The sequence below is a fragment of the Neolamprologus multifasciatus genome, chromosome 7 (assembly GCF_963576455.1).
Source record: "Neolamprologus multifasciatus chromosome 7, fNeoMul1.2, whole genome shotgun sequence".
In the NCBI taxonomy this organism is placed as follows: Eukaryota; Metazoa; Chordata; class Actinopteri; order Cichliformes; family Cichlidae; genus Neolamprologus; species Neolamprologus multifasciatus.
Genome location: NC_140445.1, coordinates 43,495,215 through 43,512,406, shown reverse-complemented (window position 1 = coordinate 43,512,406; position 17,192 = coordinate 43,495,215). Strand labels below are relative to the sequence as shown.

Genomic DNA, 17,192 nt, shown 5'->3' with positions numbered 1-17,192 from the left:
CTGTGTCTATATGTCAGGTCGGGTCTTAGACTTCACCTCTCTGGGAACTCCAAGGCCCTCCAAAGTGTGGAGGCCTATCTCCCCTCACCACACTCCCTGCCGGTGACTGATGCCCTCAGGGGTCGGTGCGTTGGTGGTTCTTGGTGTCCGGGGCTGGGCGCTCAGGTATGTACCAGCTCACTCCCGGTGACTACTTGGCGGGGCCTGGCGCCTGCTGCTCGGTCAGGCCTCTTCCGGGGCGCGGGGGGCCCTCGGGCCTCCGGCCTCTGTGCCTGCGGCTCGGTTCACTCTGGCACAGCTGGCTGCCGGCAGAGCCGGCGGGCACGCCGGTGCAGCCCCCTCTAGCTTCTGCCCGGTGGCTACTGGGTGACCCCTCATCTGGGGATCCTCAGCCCTTCCCATGAAGGTGGCACGGATGCCCCTCCGTTGGTCCTCCTTGGGCTCTTGCACTCTGGGGCCTCTGGATGTCTGGGGCCTGGATCTCCTCCATGCCTGCTTCATGCCCTGGGGGACGGGGCTATGGCTCTCTACATCCTCTAGCAGACCATTACATGGGGAAACCATTTGAATACAAGCGCGCCGATCCACACAGGTGTGCACATGGGTGTTCACTATTCGTAGACTTAAATCACACCTTTCTTGGCTGCTACTTCAAAGCACATTGTGCGCTGTCTGTCCTGCGTGCTGCACAACAACATTCAATATTTAGTATTTACTGCTGTTTTCACTTAGCTAGATTAATGCGATGGTGTTGTGTATAGTATGTTGCATTGTTTTGTTTTTTTTTTTGCTTGTTTTCTATTCTTTTTCTCTCAACAGGTGATCCCGGAGATATTTTTTCTTCCCCCCTTTCTCACTGTCCCTCTCCCCTTCTGTTTTTCTTTTCCTTCCTCTTTCTTTCTCCCTTTCCTATCCCTCACTCATGTCTGTCCCGTCTGTAACAACTGAAAATAAAATAAATAATAAAAACAAAGGTCGATCAAATGGACCAATACGGCAATGCCATGATGATCCATTTGGCAAAATAAATCCATTGGGTATCCTTGTTGGTCTTCAGACAACAATTCTGACGGCTAAAGAACCAAATGGGACAGGCGAAAAAAAAAAAAAAAAAAAAAAAAAAAAGGAGCTTCTTCGACATCTTTAAGAGTTCTAAACAAATGTCTGTCCTCCTCCTGAAAATCTTATGTACGCAAACACGCGTTGCAACTTCTTATCTTGTGCGCGTTTTTTATTTTGACAGCGAATGCACACCTGCGGACCACTTATGTGCAGCCCTGGTTATTTAGCTTGTCATATTGCAGCCACAGAAATTCTTTTGTCCATGAAACCATAAAGCTGCACTTTCTTTTTGCCTTATAGTCTGATTTGTGGTAAGCGTTTCCGTTTTGTGGTAAGCTTTTCTTTGGCTGTCACTTCTTCACCCTGACCTGTCTTATTTGGCTCAGCAGAACTAAAATATATATCCTGCTGCTTTTACACACGCACTCACATAACGCTCAGCGATTCTCTGCGCGATCAACCTCTCACATGTTTAAGCTTGCTGCGGGAGATTTCACTTGTCATGTTTGCATAGTAAGCTAACGATTGATAAGATGATGTCAGAGGAATTGGTGTGCAAATTATCATCACTCACCAATCAGTACTGTCGCTCTCTATACACAGTTTGCCGATTGCAAAGTGAAAGCAAAAAACAAGCGCAAATTCAAACGCGATTTCAATGTGTCACATATTGACAGTGGCTCAATGCCAATGACATAATTACCCAGCTACATTTCCGAAAGAATGCAAAAGCATTGACATAGATTTTTCCTTCCTACGATAGCCCGACGGGCAGGGCAGAGATAGATTTTGGTAGCCCGACTGGAAAAATTGCTAGCCCCGGGACGTCGGGCTAGCGATTTTGCGAGCCCTGTATCTGATTGAGGAATCACTCATCTTTGGAAAAGAAAGTTTATTACAGAGAAATGGCTCTTTCCAAAATAAAAGCTATACTATACGCTTCTTCTGGGCTATATTCTCAGCAGCATATTAAACATATCAGGTCCCCATAAGGAGAATCATGTGCTAACAGCTGTCTAAATGACTCGGGTAAAGTTTGTAGCATGCCTGCTTGTTGTTTTTCTCTGCTTCCACTTGTCTTTGCACTAGGATGATGTCGCGTAAATGTGCAGTCATATTTGTTGTGTTCCCACTAGTGCTGTCAGTGTAAATCTGGTTGAAATGATGTTAATGCCACAACACGGCAAATCTCCGTTAACGAGCTAACTGTGCTAACACACTAGTTCCCACCCATGTAATTGAGCATTGCTGGCACATCCAACATACTGTTTTACTTTAGTCCATGACGCGCTTACCTTAAGGGTCATACATCACATGAAAACCAAAATAGTTCCAAACGCCAGATCTGAATGAGGGTAGGGGAGGTTCAATTTGCCATGTTGCAAGGAGAGCTTAACTTCTGTCTGGCTAGCTTGCCCTGCGCTCAGTGAATCTGCGTTCGACTACTCCGCCTAGGCTGCACTGTCGAGCACAGATCCACTGAGCGCTCAACACAGACAGCACCGTCAGAAGGAAAGTTGATAAAATAAATTAAAAATGTTGTATACATATGCGTACCGAACCGAAAGCACTGTATCGAACGGTTCAATATTGATACGAGTATCGTTGCACCCCTAACAATTACGTCAACTATTAAAATCGACGACGACTAATTTAATAGTCAACGCGTCGTTTGAAACTTTGTAAAATCCCAAAAGACGCAGGAATAAGTAGTAGGATTTAAGAGTGTAATAACGGACTGAAACAGAAGATGGCAGCACTGCATGTACAAGGATGCCAGCTGTCGTTAAACCCCGAAAAAGAAGAAGCTGTGTCCCAGAATTCATTCATTCAGCCCAGCGCAGTTGTCAACAATGGCGGCAGCTAGTTAGTTTTAACATTACTCTTATTATTCTTTTTGGGTCACAAAATAAAGTTTAACTAATTAATTAAGTTTATATTTTCAGGCGAGAATGTAGCTGTGTAAACCTCAAATATCTGCTCAGTTTACCAAGACACCACAAACTTTGAAGAAGTGCGCCGAAGTTTTTGGAGACGTCTGTTACCCACTAGCTCAATAGCTAGCCGGGGTTCAAGGCTCACTAGAGCCCGTGAGAACACGGGACTCCCAGCAAATCGTTTTCAAACCCACCGCTGTCTTTTGCTACTCAGGTTAAACATATATAAGTCACTTAGATAACTTAAAAAAGTTATTGTTTGGCTTTTTTTAGTATTTTATTTGTTCCTGAGTAAATCGGTTTGGCTGAGATTAAAGTTATAGCTTTTACACAGCTGAATAAACGTCAAGCAGACAACTGATTATCAGAAGTGTGAGATGCTCGAGAATATACTCCGGTGTCCCGTGGTATTTTAGATAGCAAGGAGTTTATTAAACTTCACCGAAATAACCTGCAGATTTCATTGAAATTTAATGAACTCCCATCTTGTCTTTGTTTTTAGTTAGCACATAACTTAAACACTTAAAGCTTTAAGCTAATGATAGTTATATTCAATTCAATTCAATTCAATTTTATTTATATAGCGCCAAATCACAACAAATGTCGCCTCAAGGCGCTTCATAGATACAGAGAAAAGCCCAACAATCATATGACCCCCTATGAGCAAGCACTTTGGCGACAGTGGGAAGGAAAAACTCCCTTTTAACAGGAAGAAACCTCCGGCAGAACCAGGCTCAGGGAGGGGCGGCCATCTGCTGCGACCGGTTGGGGTGAGAGAAGGAAGACAGGATAAAGACATGCTGTGGAAGAGAGACAGAGATTAATAACAGATACGATTCAATACAGAGAGGTCTGTTAATACATAGTGAGTGAGAAAGGTGACTGGAAAGGAAAAACTCAATGCATCATGGGAATCCCCCGGCAGCCTACATCTATTGCAGCATAACTAAGGGAGGATTCAGGGTCACCTGGTCCAGCCCTAACTATATGCTTTAGCAAAAAGGAAGGTTTTAAGCCTAATCTTAAAAGTAGAGATAGTGTCTGTCTCCTGAATCCAAACTGGAAGCTGGTTCCACAGAAGAGGGGCCTGAAAACTGAAGGCTCTCCCTCCCATTCTACTTTTAAATACTCTAGGAACAACAAGTAGGCCTGCAGAGCGGGAGCGAAGTGCTCTAATAGGGTGATATGGTACTACAAGGTCATTAAGATAAGATGGGGCCTGATTATTTAAGACCTTGTATGTGAGGAGCAGGATTTTGAATTCAATTCTGGATTTAACAGGAAGCCAATGAAGGGAAGCCAAAACAGGAGAAATATGCTCTCTCTTTCTAGTCCCTGTCAGTACTCTTGCTGCAGCATTTTGGATTAACTGAAGGCTTTTCAGTGAGTTTTTTGGACATCCTGATAATAATGAATTGCAGTAGTCCAGCCTGGAAGTAATAAATGCATGAACTAGTTTTTCAGCGTCACTCTGAGACAGGATATTTCTAATTTTAGAGATGTTGCGCAAATGGAAGAACGCAGTCTTACATATTTGTTTAATATGTGCGTTGAAGGACATATCCTGGTCAAAAATGACTCCAAGGTTCCTCACAGTGTTACTGGAGGCCAAGGTAATGCCATCCAGAGTAAGAATCTGGTTAGATACCATATTTCTAAGCTTTTCAGCGCCGAGTACAATGACCTCAGTTTTATCTGAGTTAAGAAGCAAACTTAAGAGTTTATATACTTATATAAGAGCAGATGCATGCTGGTGCAATAAGCTGTACGTTTTACGTCCAACGGATGCATGATCTGATTAGTCGACTAATCGCAGAAATAATCGGTGACTAGTCGACTGTCAAAATAATCGTTTGTGGCAGCCCTAGTACAAAGTGACATGTGGGCAGGGATTCTAGTTAAAGCATTGCTTTACAAACTGTGGGGTAGACCTCACTGATGAGACCAGAGCCTCTGAACTTGGGGGTGGACCATTTGAATGAATAGGAGTTTTGGCAGTGAATAATAAGCTACCAATAAAACTGTAGTAGTACTTAGCAAATAAAAGTCAAAGGGTAAAGGATTAGTCTAGTTAGTGTTTGACATGATGTTTCATGCACAAAATGCAAACTAAGCATGAAAAGCCTAAGTTTATATGGTGTTAAGTATCTCCAATATCCAAAGCTTTTATGAAACACCTAGGACAAAAGCTGTATGGAACAATACCTAATATCAGTCACGCATGGGGAAAAACGACCCATCTGTTACTGAAATACTACAGAAATTGGTCTCGTACAGCAATTGCAAAACCTCCTTCTGTATGTGTGAATTCAAGAATGTATTAAGAAGTCAATCCCTCTGTTTCCCTTTTAATCTCCCTTTTTTTACTGTAATTGAAGCTACTGTGTCAGTCTGACCAAAATGTATATTTGAAGGTCAACACTGGAAAGCTCATCTGAAGAATGTGCCATTGCCTTTCGGGAGAGGTGGAATCAAAGACATTCTCAGTGAGAAGAAAAAGTATCTTTTGGCTTCTAGTCTTCAAACTCAGCAGTCCATCATCCTGCTCCTTATTTTGAATTGTGCAAATCCCCAAGAAGAAGAGGAGAGAAATATGTTGATTCATGCTGGAGAAGAAGTTGCTCTGTCTCACAGAGGTGAAAAATCATCCCTCGCCGTGTTTTCTGAGATTATATTTTAGTCTTTGACTGGAGGGAGAGGAGACAGGATAATTATTCATCCGGCCAGGTTTCAGACAGTTAAGGTGATTTACTAGGGCTGAGAGACTGGAAGCTGCATTGTTCCTTTGTTGGAGAAAACGCACACAACCATACACACACACACACACCAGCAGATTATTTAGAATGGACTGAATCTGTGTGTGTGGAGGGAACTAAAGGAAACAGAAAAAAGAGAGGAAGGCGGTTAGTGGACAGAAGAATTAAAGGGGGATGAGGAGCAACATTTAGCTCAGGGACAGCTAATGGAGAATAGCTTACAAACACTTTCAGCATTTCCATGAAACAATAAGATTTGTTTTCATTATCTTGGCTGAGCAGAGAAAATCCTGCCTGTGTTGTGTGAGAATTTTTAGTTTAGGCAGGACAGGAGGTGATTTGTTTGGCATATTAGATAAATAAAGACAACAATCAAGCCATCTTTCCCCTTTCTTCATTATAAGAGTGACTTTCGCATCAAAGGATCAAAAATTGTCATGAACTGAGCGTGGCATGGCCTCTGAAATGCGTTCATGAAATGTAATTTTGTACTATATATAGTGAGTTAGAATAGTGTAAAAACAATACATTACCTCATTGCAAACACTGTCATTTTCCTCTGTGTGGAGTTGTCAGCTAACTCTCGGGCAACTTAAATTTTTTTGGTTAAATGAGTTCTCCAGCAGTGCACAGCCGACTGCTGACTTAGTTCAATTTTGAAGTGACACCAGACATGACTCACGTGTGAATCTTCACTCACCCAGTTAATCAGAGCTGGTCAAATGGGTCCAGTTGGCAATTTTTCTGTTGCCAAGTAATTATTGCAAATGTACTTTTTACAGCAGGAATGCGAGCCATGTGTTTAATATCCTGACAATGGTGATCTGCTTTTACCGCTGCATACAACTGAGTGTCATCCTTGTATCTGTAGAAATCGAATAGTTGTCAGATATACTGCTCAAAAAAATTAAAGCAACACTTAATAGGTTCTTAATAGGGGAAAACCCATGCTTGATGTCTGTATCATATGGATTTTGGAATGTGTTAGGAACAAAAATTATTTGACATTGTTTTAAATGAAAATGATCAACCTACAGAGGGCTGAATTCATAGATAAACTGAAAATCAAAGTGATTTTATTCCAGCTACTCAAATGGTACTCAGTAGTTTTTATGGACCCCCAAGTGCTTGTATGCATGCCTGACAACATCAGGGGATGCTCCTAATGAAACACCAGATGTTGTCCTTAGGATTACCTCTCACATCTGGACCATGGCATCACTGAGCTCCAGGATGGTCTGAAGTGCAACCTGGTGGTGTTGGATGGACCAAAACTTAATGTCCCAGAGGTGTTCTGTTGAATTTAGGTCAGGGGAGCTCGGGGGCCAATCAGTGGTGTCACTTCCTTCATCCTCCAGGAACTGCCTGCATACTTGCGCACATCAATCACTGTTGTACACCTGGAGGCACCCAGGACCCACTGCTCCAATGTAGGGTCTTACAATGGGTCCAGGGATTTCATCCCAATACCTAATGGGTTTTTTCCAGCCTGTAGAGGTCTGTGTGCCTCTACATGAAAAAGCCCCAGTGATAGCCTGGGTCCTCGGCTGAAGACGACCCAGACTATCACTTACCCATCACCAGTCATGGTGAACGATTTTAAAGGCGCCATAAAGACGCTTTAACATCTATCACATGTGCTCAGGGCTAGCCTGCTTTCATTAGTGAAGCACAGGGCAAGAGTAGTTGACCTGCCAATTCTGGCATTCTGTTGCAAAAGCCACTCGGGCTCCACAGTGTCGGGCAGTGAGCACAGAGCCCACTAGAGGACGTCGGGCCCTCAGACCACCCTCATGAAGTATCTTCAGTCACACTAGTGGCCAGCGGGAGGTCATTTTGTTGGGCTCTGGCAGTGCTCATCCTATTCCTCCTTGCACAAAGCATCAATCCTACTGATGGGTTAAGGACCTTCTATAGCCCTGTCCAGCTCCACTGCAGTAACTATCTGTCTCCTGGAATCTCCTCCATGCTCTTGAGACTGTGCTGAGAGACACAGTAAAGTATTAAAGTATTACTGGTATATCTGTGAAGGTTCTCAGTCATCCAGGTCATTGTAGTCAAAGGAGCTTGCAATGACCTGTTCTGAAGAAGCTTCTCAGATGATAGGTGAAACGTCTTCAAGCAACTTCAAGAAGTCCAGACGCTTTTCTTTGCAAGCTCCTTTGACTATTACTAGTATAGTAATATATAAAGAAATATGAGAAGAACAGGGGGCAGAGATTCTCCATACACAGAGAAGGAATTAGAGTATCATTAACAACTTTAGTAATTGTTTCAAGTGAAGAAAGTGACTAAAATGGTTTGGAAAGTTATTCTTCTTCAAAGTGTTTAGACAAGTTAATAATTAGAAAAGCATTGAGTTGGGATTCAAATTAATCTTACTATTCATTGAAATTCTGCAAAAATATAACAATTAGCAACAGCTGTTAAACTAAAATCAAACTTTTATAGCATGTATGGCACAACTGCAAGATAGTTAAGTTTAGAATAAGTGCTTATTGACATCTTCCTAACTCAGTGTAATTGATTTTGAAATTGATTGAAAAATGTATTGCTGTTTGTTTTATTTGGTTATCCATATATAATTAAACAATAACAATGTTTTCTTTTTTTGTTTAACACTGATTCAAAGCACATGGGGAAGCTCAAGAATTCTGAGTACTACATAACCGCAAGCTCTACAAATATGCAGTGGTTGTTCAGATTAATAAAACTCAAATATGCCATACTTGTGCGGTTTAAGTATTTGGTTATTGACAAATACACATATGCCTCACATTTTTAGAAGACGTGGTCACATTTCACTACAATCATCACATATTATTCTCCCTGTCTTCTGTTGGACCTGTTTATGTGTGCAGATGTTTTTCTCTACAACACACACACTTTCAGAAAAACAAATAAACACATGACTGTATATTGGTACCAGCCACCTGTGCATTTTAAACACACACACACACACACACACACACACACACACACACACACACACACATCATGGTTGTTACAGCTGTTGAGATCAGGTTGCAGAGTATCGTGCATACTGACTCCAGGTGGGGTACAGTAATGTGTGTCCCAACATAAGTGCAACAATACCCTGCTGCAAACATACACACACGTGTACACAGACATTCTGGGCCCATATGTGCGCACATTGCATTTGCTCTCTCTTTCTCTAAAAACTGCATTCACACACACCCCAGCGACAGCCAAACCTCCCTGCTCTCTGGAGTGTGCAATCGCACACGCGATCAAGAGGTCAAAGGTTATTTGAGGGAAAGTGCCAGCTGAGAGGCCAGCAGTGACACAGACCTCCTGAATTTCATGAGTGCAAGTTTGCTAACACAGTGTTATATCCCCAAAACAAGTGGTACATTTTCTTTATATTAGCAAAAGTGCCTTTAACCTTTTTTTAATCATTTTCCCCTGGATTGGCACTGAACAGACTGTCATACCAAAAGCCTCTGCTGGCTGTAACCCAGTCCATGCTTTATAATTCAGGTATTAGTGTATCTCTTCACACTGGACCCAGGAGCAACAGCAAGAATATGAAAGTGACATTGAAGCCTATGTGGATCACCTTTCACCCCTCTCTTGACTCTCCTGAGCAGTGCCCCAGGCTTTTGGGAGCTCCACAACGCCGAAACCCTATCGCAGGGCCGTTGTTTTGGGGACAATAACTGCTGGTTAAGTACGGAGCAAAAGGTGTACAGTATCTCACGTATGTGCCCCGTGGTGCCTGTTACACGACTGGAAGACATGTTCACAAAATGGCTTGAAAGATGTAGAACATCTTGCCAACACCATAAATCTTCTAAAAGATGAATGTAAGAAAAGGGTGAAAATGTTGCTTTGAACGTAGTATTACTAAGGTCATTGATTAATAACACTTTATTAATACTGACGTTTGATTGTGGAAATAGTGAGGTGCTCTTTGCAGAGTTCCTCTGAGGTTCTTTCACTTTTTTCTGGTTTTTTTGACTGTCAGTTGTTGAAATTGCACTTTTTCTAACTGGCAGTTACTGAATAAAAATATTTAATTTAAGTCTCTATCAGACTTTAAGGGAAACGTCACCCTCTTGCAGAACCTGTTTGACTCTGTGGCAAACTCTCTGTCTTTGTGCCAAGAAACAGCCAAGGATAACAGCAGCGGTGCTTCAAACGAAGCTTGTCAAAACAGTCTTTTCGACTGTCCAATTTCATTGCTTTGATCTTTCAAAATAATTTAGCAGAGGGATGCCTCCTAGACCCTTTCTGCTCTATCACCCAACGTCCTATTCCACTTCAACAAACACCTAAAGTCCTGTTTGTTTGCTCTGAAAATAAACAGCCTGGGGCCTGTTTTTTGAGCTGCAGGGTGTAATCTCTGTAGTGATCGTGACATCTCCATCTGCCGCAGTTTTAGGAAAGTCAGTAGAGTTTTGGCCGATTCATATGTGCTCAGTGTGATTGATGTTCTGCTTGGAGTTGTGATCAAATGTATGAGAAGGGTAGACTTTGTGAATGTGTTCTTACACATACACATCAACAGATAAAAAAACAGGTTTGTATCTTGTTTGAAGAAGAGGTGTTTCTCTTGCCTCAGCCCTTACAGTGTCCTATGTGTCTACTGTCCTACGTGTCCATGTACTTATCCAAGTCTAAATCAATTTCAGTCGCGAAGTGTCATTTCTGGAAAAAATTTCCTCTTTAAAGCCTCGCAATTCCATCCATATCAGCTGGCTTCATCACCTGCCAGCTGTGGACTTAACAAAAAAAAACAGCCAATCTTTCTGCCAGCTTTAAATTTCCTCCACATTTTTGCTGGTTTTGACTTAGCCATTGTCTCTCTAATTGCAACCACTGGCCTTGGGGATATTTAATTTAACCAAGGTTTGTTGCAGCATGCTTGCAAGTCAGCCAGGCTTTTCTGCTTTCCTTGCCTTCCTCTCCGTGAGGTCCTGTTTATCTCTGTTTAAGTAACATCACTGAAATTGAACAAAAAAACTTCAGATTTATTACTTCACCATTGTTCTCCCGAGTTTCAAAGCTTGACACTAAACAAATGATGCAGCATATTTCACACAAACCACAAATAACGACCCAAGCTTACTTTAGGTAGAACCAGAAAAGGATAATGAGCCTGTAAGTGATTAGCAGTTTTGGGGGCAGCCAATTAAATTGTTGCCCTTTTGTGCACAATAAATGGTCACTACCAAAGTCATGAACATTTCTGTGTGGCATTAAGTGGTAGACGTTAACTGTTAGGACTGTACACACCGAGGCACTGAGACTGTCTACAAGTTTCAGCAATCATTCTACTTGTACGGCCTGCCCATTTTTTGTGACTAGAAAGAAAAGGTTGTCAACCACTGAATTTGAGAAGACAACAGAAAGCAGAGGTCTGGTCAAGCAGCCAGGTCAAGGACCTTAAGAGCCACAAGAGGCCTGCCACTCTCTGGGTCATTAATAATTAATGAAACCCGAGGCTAGGACAGAAGACCATGACTAAACACAAGAGTCCGAACAGTGAGAGCAGCGCTGGGCAGTAAGAGGAGGGGGGTGGTTATTGAAAGAGAAAAGACCCTGAATCCAACTCTGGCTTCAGTCCGTGCTTTCACTGTATGCTCCAGAGGCTCCAGACACAACAATGTGAACAACCCAGCAGCATTTGCAAACTAAGAGAGTAACAGATTTTGGTTCTAAACTCACGAGGACAAAGAAATACAGGAGGAGGGTGGAGAAAGCGAGAAAAAGTGGGGTTTCCCAGTTGGAGGGAGAAAAAACTGCTCATGGAATGAAAAACAGCATGAATATCTCCTCGCTGTTTCCCATGAAATCTTCCAGTCCTCAAACCTCTGTTCAACAAAGCATGTACTTGCCCTAGAGGTACTATCACACTGAGACCTCCATTACGAGCTCGGTTTGATGAAAGAGTTGCTAAGAGTGGGCTTAGGAGGTTTTGGCTCCTGACCCTCCCCCAACTGAACAGAAATGAAATAAGATAGCTCAACATGATATTATATAACAAGTCGTTTTTTAGGATCTGTTTGGACAAAGAGATCAGATCTCGCTTAAAAGTACATTGTTTTATTTTTCTGGTAATCAGATTTTTATGGTTATGCCATAATTTTCGTTCTTATCCAAGTTTACTGATTTTAATTATATGTTCCATATCGGATGTTTTTCATTGTTGAACATGACCACACTGGTATTTGACATTTCTTTGCTACATCATATATCCTATCAGTATCATGTCTCTAACCACAACAAAAAGTACTTTCTCCACTATTATGTCCGTGTATATTATTATTCTTGTGGCACGCTAGAGGAAATTTTCTCCCACTGACTCCTGTGGTTTCTTTGCAGACTTCATCAGATGACTGCGACCCCCATGAAGGAATCCACGAAGGAAAAGAGAGCACATATCGCCTACAGGTGACCCAGTTATACCAGAGGTTAGAATACTGGCACAAAGACTTGACAAACACCTTGGTGACCTCAATTACTGTAGTGCCAGTCCACGGTCGTGCTGTGGTATACCTAGGAACTGCTGATGGACGTCAAATACAGGTAAACAAGTCACCATCAGTGTCTTAATTTGCCTGTCAAATGCATGCAATGTATTCTACAGGCCTGCATTTATAATCTTAAAGCAGTTTCCCTATCTCACTGTTAATGTAAATGTGCCAGGATGTTGATCGATGTCGGGTGAAAGTGTCCTGCAGGAGACACAGTAGAGAAAACAACTCCAGGTGTCTTAAATAGAAGCAGGTTAGGGGAAACTATCAGCAAGCTCCAGAATCTTCCAGTTTTTCACAGTTTGCTTACCTTTGAACTATGCGCAGTGAGCTTTCAAAGAACTATGTTCTAACTAGTCATCTGAGCAAATACAGTCCCTATTTAGGCTATTAGTGCTCAGACCAGCAGTAGATTCCACACCTCTGGTCACTCTTTTTAAGGATGTTATTGGATGACTTTATAAAAGAAAGGCAGAATTTCAAGGTCCTCAGTTTATTAATTTAATTTTCTTAAAGGATGTGTGATTTGAGTTATAGAGCCAGACGTTTTTAAGCCAGAAATGGCCATATTTGAACAGCAGGGCTAAGCTATCAGCTAATGCTAGCTACACTGGTTAGCAAGTAGTTTCCACAATCTCCATGTTACACATATTCTGGAAAATTAGTAAAATATGAAATATCAATAAATTAATACTAGACTGTGACCTAACAAACTAGAAGCTAAAACTTTATCTGAGAATTCAGAGAATTATGTTAAATATACTTTCAAAATCATACCTTATAAGCACAGCTAACAGCAATAAAAACACAAAAAAATAACAGTACTTTTGTGGCTACACACCTCAAAGAGGTCGCTACTCTGGTAATGCATACAGTAACTTTAAGCCTTGATAGAAAAGTACAAAAACATAAGTTTAAAAGGAATCACATTTAAGACTAATAAATACCACATGCAGTCATTTAGTATTTAATACCAATGCACCTGAAGTTCAAATATTTAGCCTGTAAGAGGTACTTTAGCTAATTAGAGTCATGCAAGGGCAGATTATCAAGGTAAAACATAACATTTTGGCTTTCAGTTTAATTAAGTCAATATGACAAGCCTGTGTAGCTGCATCTTGGACTGTGACTCACCATCTGCAGCTACTTTCAGTTTTCTTGTGGTGCTGAAGTCATTTACTCGGACAATAAAACTATGCATGCAGGGGTTGCAGCTGAAAATACAGCAAGTGCAGCAAGTGGTGCATTGGTGTGTCTGTAAAAAATAATGGCAAAAAAAAAACTGTGGCAAATGGAATGAAACGCATAAAGTAAACACTAAATTACCTCACGTGTTTTTGAAACACAAGAATGAGAAGACGCATGGAAAAGAACAGCAAGAAAGATGTGGAAAAAAGGGCTGACAGCTGCACGGAAAGGCAGAGCAGGATGGAGGAAGGGTAGAGACGATGGTAGTGGGGCGTGAGGGGGGTTTACAAGTCGAACGACACGTTGATGGTGAACGGCGAGTTTCACTGACACGTTCTCTCACATGCCACATTTCTACTCCCTGAGCGTCCCGTGCAGCTGTTGCTATGCGTTTCTGTACCGTCAAACACCACCACTCCAGCCCCTCCTTCAGTTCTGTTTTTGCGTTTTTGTGGCTGCCTGAATTGGATGTGGTTCATTGTTTTAGCTAAAAGTCTGAAGAGGAGACCAGCTGTAATGCACTGCAAAGCTCGCCATTTCATTTGTTATTGCGTACAAATATCTTTTTCTAAAAACGGACCAAAGAGGGACATTAAAGTCAACAGTGAGGAGGGAAAGACGTTGATCAGGAATAGTGGTTAAAAGATATTTCCAAGGCATGAAATCCAAGTGAACAAAGAAAATTTTGTGAAAATCATTAGGAAGATATTGTAAGATCATAAAAAAATTATGAGTAAACCTTTTGCTTTTCGGATTGATCTTCTCTCATTCATGCTTTTACCTACTTTTAACCCGTGGAGTGCAACAGTCTTGCTTGCTGTGGGTTAAAAATTTCCATCAATCAATTTTTTAGCAGAAGAAGCACCTTCCCTATAAAACGTCGAGGGAAACTCTGGTTTTCTAGTCACAAAGGTGGGAAATGTATGGGTGCAAACATTGCTTGTGAATTTTAGATGCACTTGATTTTAACACAAACTGCTTCAAAGCTATTTCAGTTGCTCCTTTGTCACAAGGGGTCATAAAATCAGGTATCTCAGATGTTATTCCTAACAAAACCACAAAAGGTTGTGTCTCCACCTGGAACCAAACCACTATAGTCCCACTTCACCGTTTATCTATTCTAACCACTTTGTGTTTACCATGGAAATTTTGTTGGCTCACTGGCTCATTAGCTTTTCTTGTCCTAAACTGGGAAGGCGTACATTTGAACTGATGACCTTCTGGCCACCTGCTCAGTCTCAGCCCAAGCTATGCAACAACAAGAAGCTGTGAGAGGTGGTCGTCTTTGCTATAGTGGTTCATTTCATTGTTAGTGCGGCAGAAAGAATATGTCAACTTTTCATGTATCTCAGTTTCCTGGTTGTTCCCAATGGACAAGGTGAGAGGGAACATAGGGTAGAGGCAGTGAAAGAAAAAGAGTGTTGTTCACCCCGATGGACTCCATTCTGGCTCAGGAAGTGTTTCCCTCGACTTCAGTTAGGCCACTGTGGGAATAACACAGTAGCTGTGTTTATTGGCCAAATTTCCCCCCTGCCTGCTTAATACAATAAGCTGTAATTTACGCCGCCATTCCCTCCAGAGAGATTCCTCTTGTATGGCCTTGTCCCCAGAGGAAAGCTACCTATTATATTCAATGATACAAAGCTAATGTTGATCATGAGGCCCAAACAGTGGGAAGAATGATGCAGGAAAACCAGACATTTCTAAGGGTGAGGGTGAGGGCAAGCCGTGTATCAGCCAACCAACAAAATCACATTTAAAACTTACAATGCACAGAACTGTAGGGATTTACGGGACACTGACCCACACAAATGCACAGAAGTGGAAACTGATTTACTGATTTATTCATGTTTCTGTTTTCTCATTTTGCAGTAACTTCTCATTGAGGGACTCTTACTAAACTCAAATGAGGCAACAAAGTATGGTTAGCCAGTCATTACATGTCAGGTCCAGATTGACAGAGGTAACAGTGTTTCTGTGTGAGCGCTTCAACTGAAGCGGGTCTAATATCAACAGTGTAAATGCAAAGCATCAATTAACTTACAATAAGCAGAATTTACTGTGTAATAGTGCATTTTGTAACTTTTTTGGTACTGAACCAGAAATCACAACTATAACGCAGCCCTTGTTCCTGCAGGGCCCTGTCAATGTGTTGGGGATATGCTGGACATGATTTGTTGTGTTTCCAATACCACAACTCTCTTTTTTGAGTATAAATAGCGTTGTGGAGTTGATATGGAAAAAAATGTGTGTAGGTGGGTGAGTGTATTATTTAAAAGGTTTAATGGCACTGGTGTAACCTCACACCCTATTAGAGACCCTGTTCTGTGCAGCTTGCTGCAAGGTCTGTAATTGCAGCACAACCACAAGTGATGAATGGTGTTCCAGGTGTTCGGTGCGTGTGCACGTGTGTGGGGAAAATTGATGTGCTTTCGATCATTTCTTGAAGCTCTGTTGATATTTGATGACATGTGGTCATGTATTGCATGTAAGTACAGTAAATTGTATTGCAAGCGTCAAGCTAACTGATTGTCAAAAGTGTCAGAAGCATTCATTCTAACCATCCATCACCTTTTGGAAGTTATGGCCGCAGCACCTGAAAGCACTGGAAGGATCTGTAAAATCCCCTGGCTTCCCAAGTTTGGAAAACTGTGCATTCACAGCAGTGGGGTGTCATACATGGTATGTTCATATCTAATCAGCCAGTCACATTTCAGCAACTCGTTACATTTATTGCACTTCAATTCAGGCAAACAGTTGCCTAAAGGTGCTTTATATTGTGAGGTAAAGCTACGATAACACCCCAACAATCAGACGACCCCTTATATGTGTTTTGGCGACAGTGGGAAGGAAAAACTCACTTTTTACAGGAAGAAATCTCCAGCAGAACCAGCCTCAGGGAAGGGCAGTTGGGGGCGAGGAGAGGAAAACGGGACAAAAGACATGCTGTGGAAGAGGGGCAGAGATTAATAACAACTAAGAACTAAGAACACAAAACTAAGGCTACAGTTGACACAGGTTCAGCACAATGAATAATAGAAGACTGAAAAAATGTTGCCTTGTTTGATAAGTCTCTTATCTTATCAGGTTGATAGGGTCAGGATTTGACATAAACAATATGAGAGCATGGATCCATCTTGCTTGTATCGCCAGTTATTGGTGATATTCATGGTGGTATAAAGGCGGCAGACTTTGGCCCCCTTATTACTAAGTGAGCATTTTTCAAAGCCCACTGCCAACCCAAGTATGTAGATATTCTGATGGGCTGCTTCTTGCAGAACTGTGTCACAAAGCTCAAACATTAGTCAAACTGGTTACTTTAACATGGCAGTGAGTTCACTGTACTCACAATGGTCTTTACCGTCACCAGATCTCAACCCAAAATAATACCTTTGGGATGTGCTGGGACAGAAGATTTGTCTCTCGGATGTGATGCCGACAAATCTGCCAAATCTCCAAAATCCCTGAGGAATGTTAAGGGTAGAAAAAAGTGCCTTGGTACAAAGGCAGGGTACATGAAGTACTGCCAGACTATCAAAATGTGGCTAAAAGACGAATCTGAGACATTTAGATCAAATGGTCACTAAAGTTTTTCAGGAGATGAAAAAATGCCAGCTTCAGTATGAGGACGCCATGTTTTGTCAGAGTCCAGCTGTTGTAAGCAAACTTCCTACTCCATTCACGGATTTCTATAGTTTCATTACTGTGTCTTTGTTAGTGTTTGAATACACATAAATCATGTTAATGAG

At 41.8% G+C, this 17,192-nt stretch overlaps 1 protein-coding gene across 2 annotated transcripts in view; it reads left to right on the top strand.

Moving 5' to 3' along the window:
- The window catches only part of met (MET proto-oncogene, receptor tyrosine kinase), a 69,393-nt gene that overhangs the window by 17,127 nt on the left and 35,074 nt on the right, over positions 1-17,192 (top strand). For both annotated transcript variants that reach the window (XM_085166858.1, XM_085166857.1), the window contains exon 3: positions 12,104-12,307. In XM_085166858.1, the coding sequence (XP_085022984.1) occupies positions 12,104-12,307 (204 nt within the window). The remainder of the gene's footprint in view (positions 1-12,103; positions 12,308-17,192) is intronic.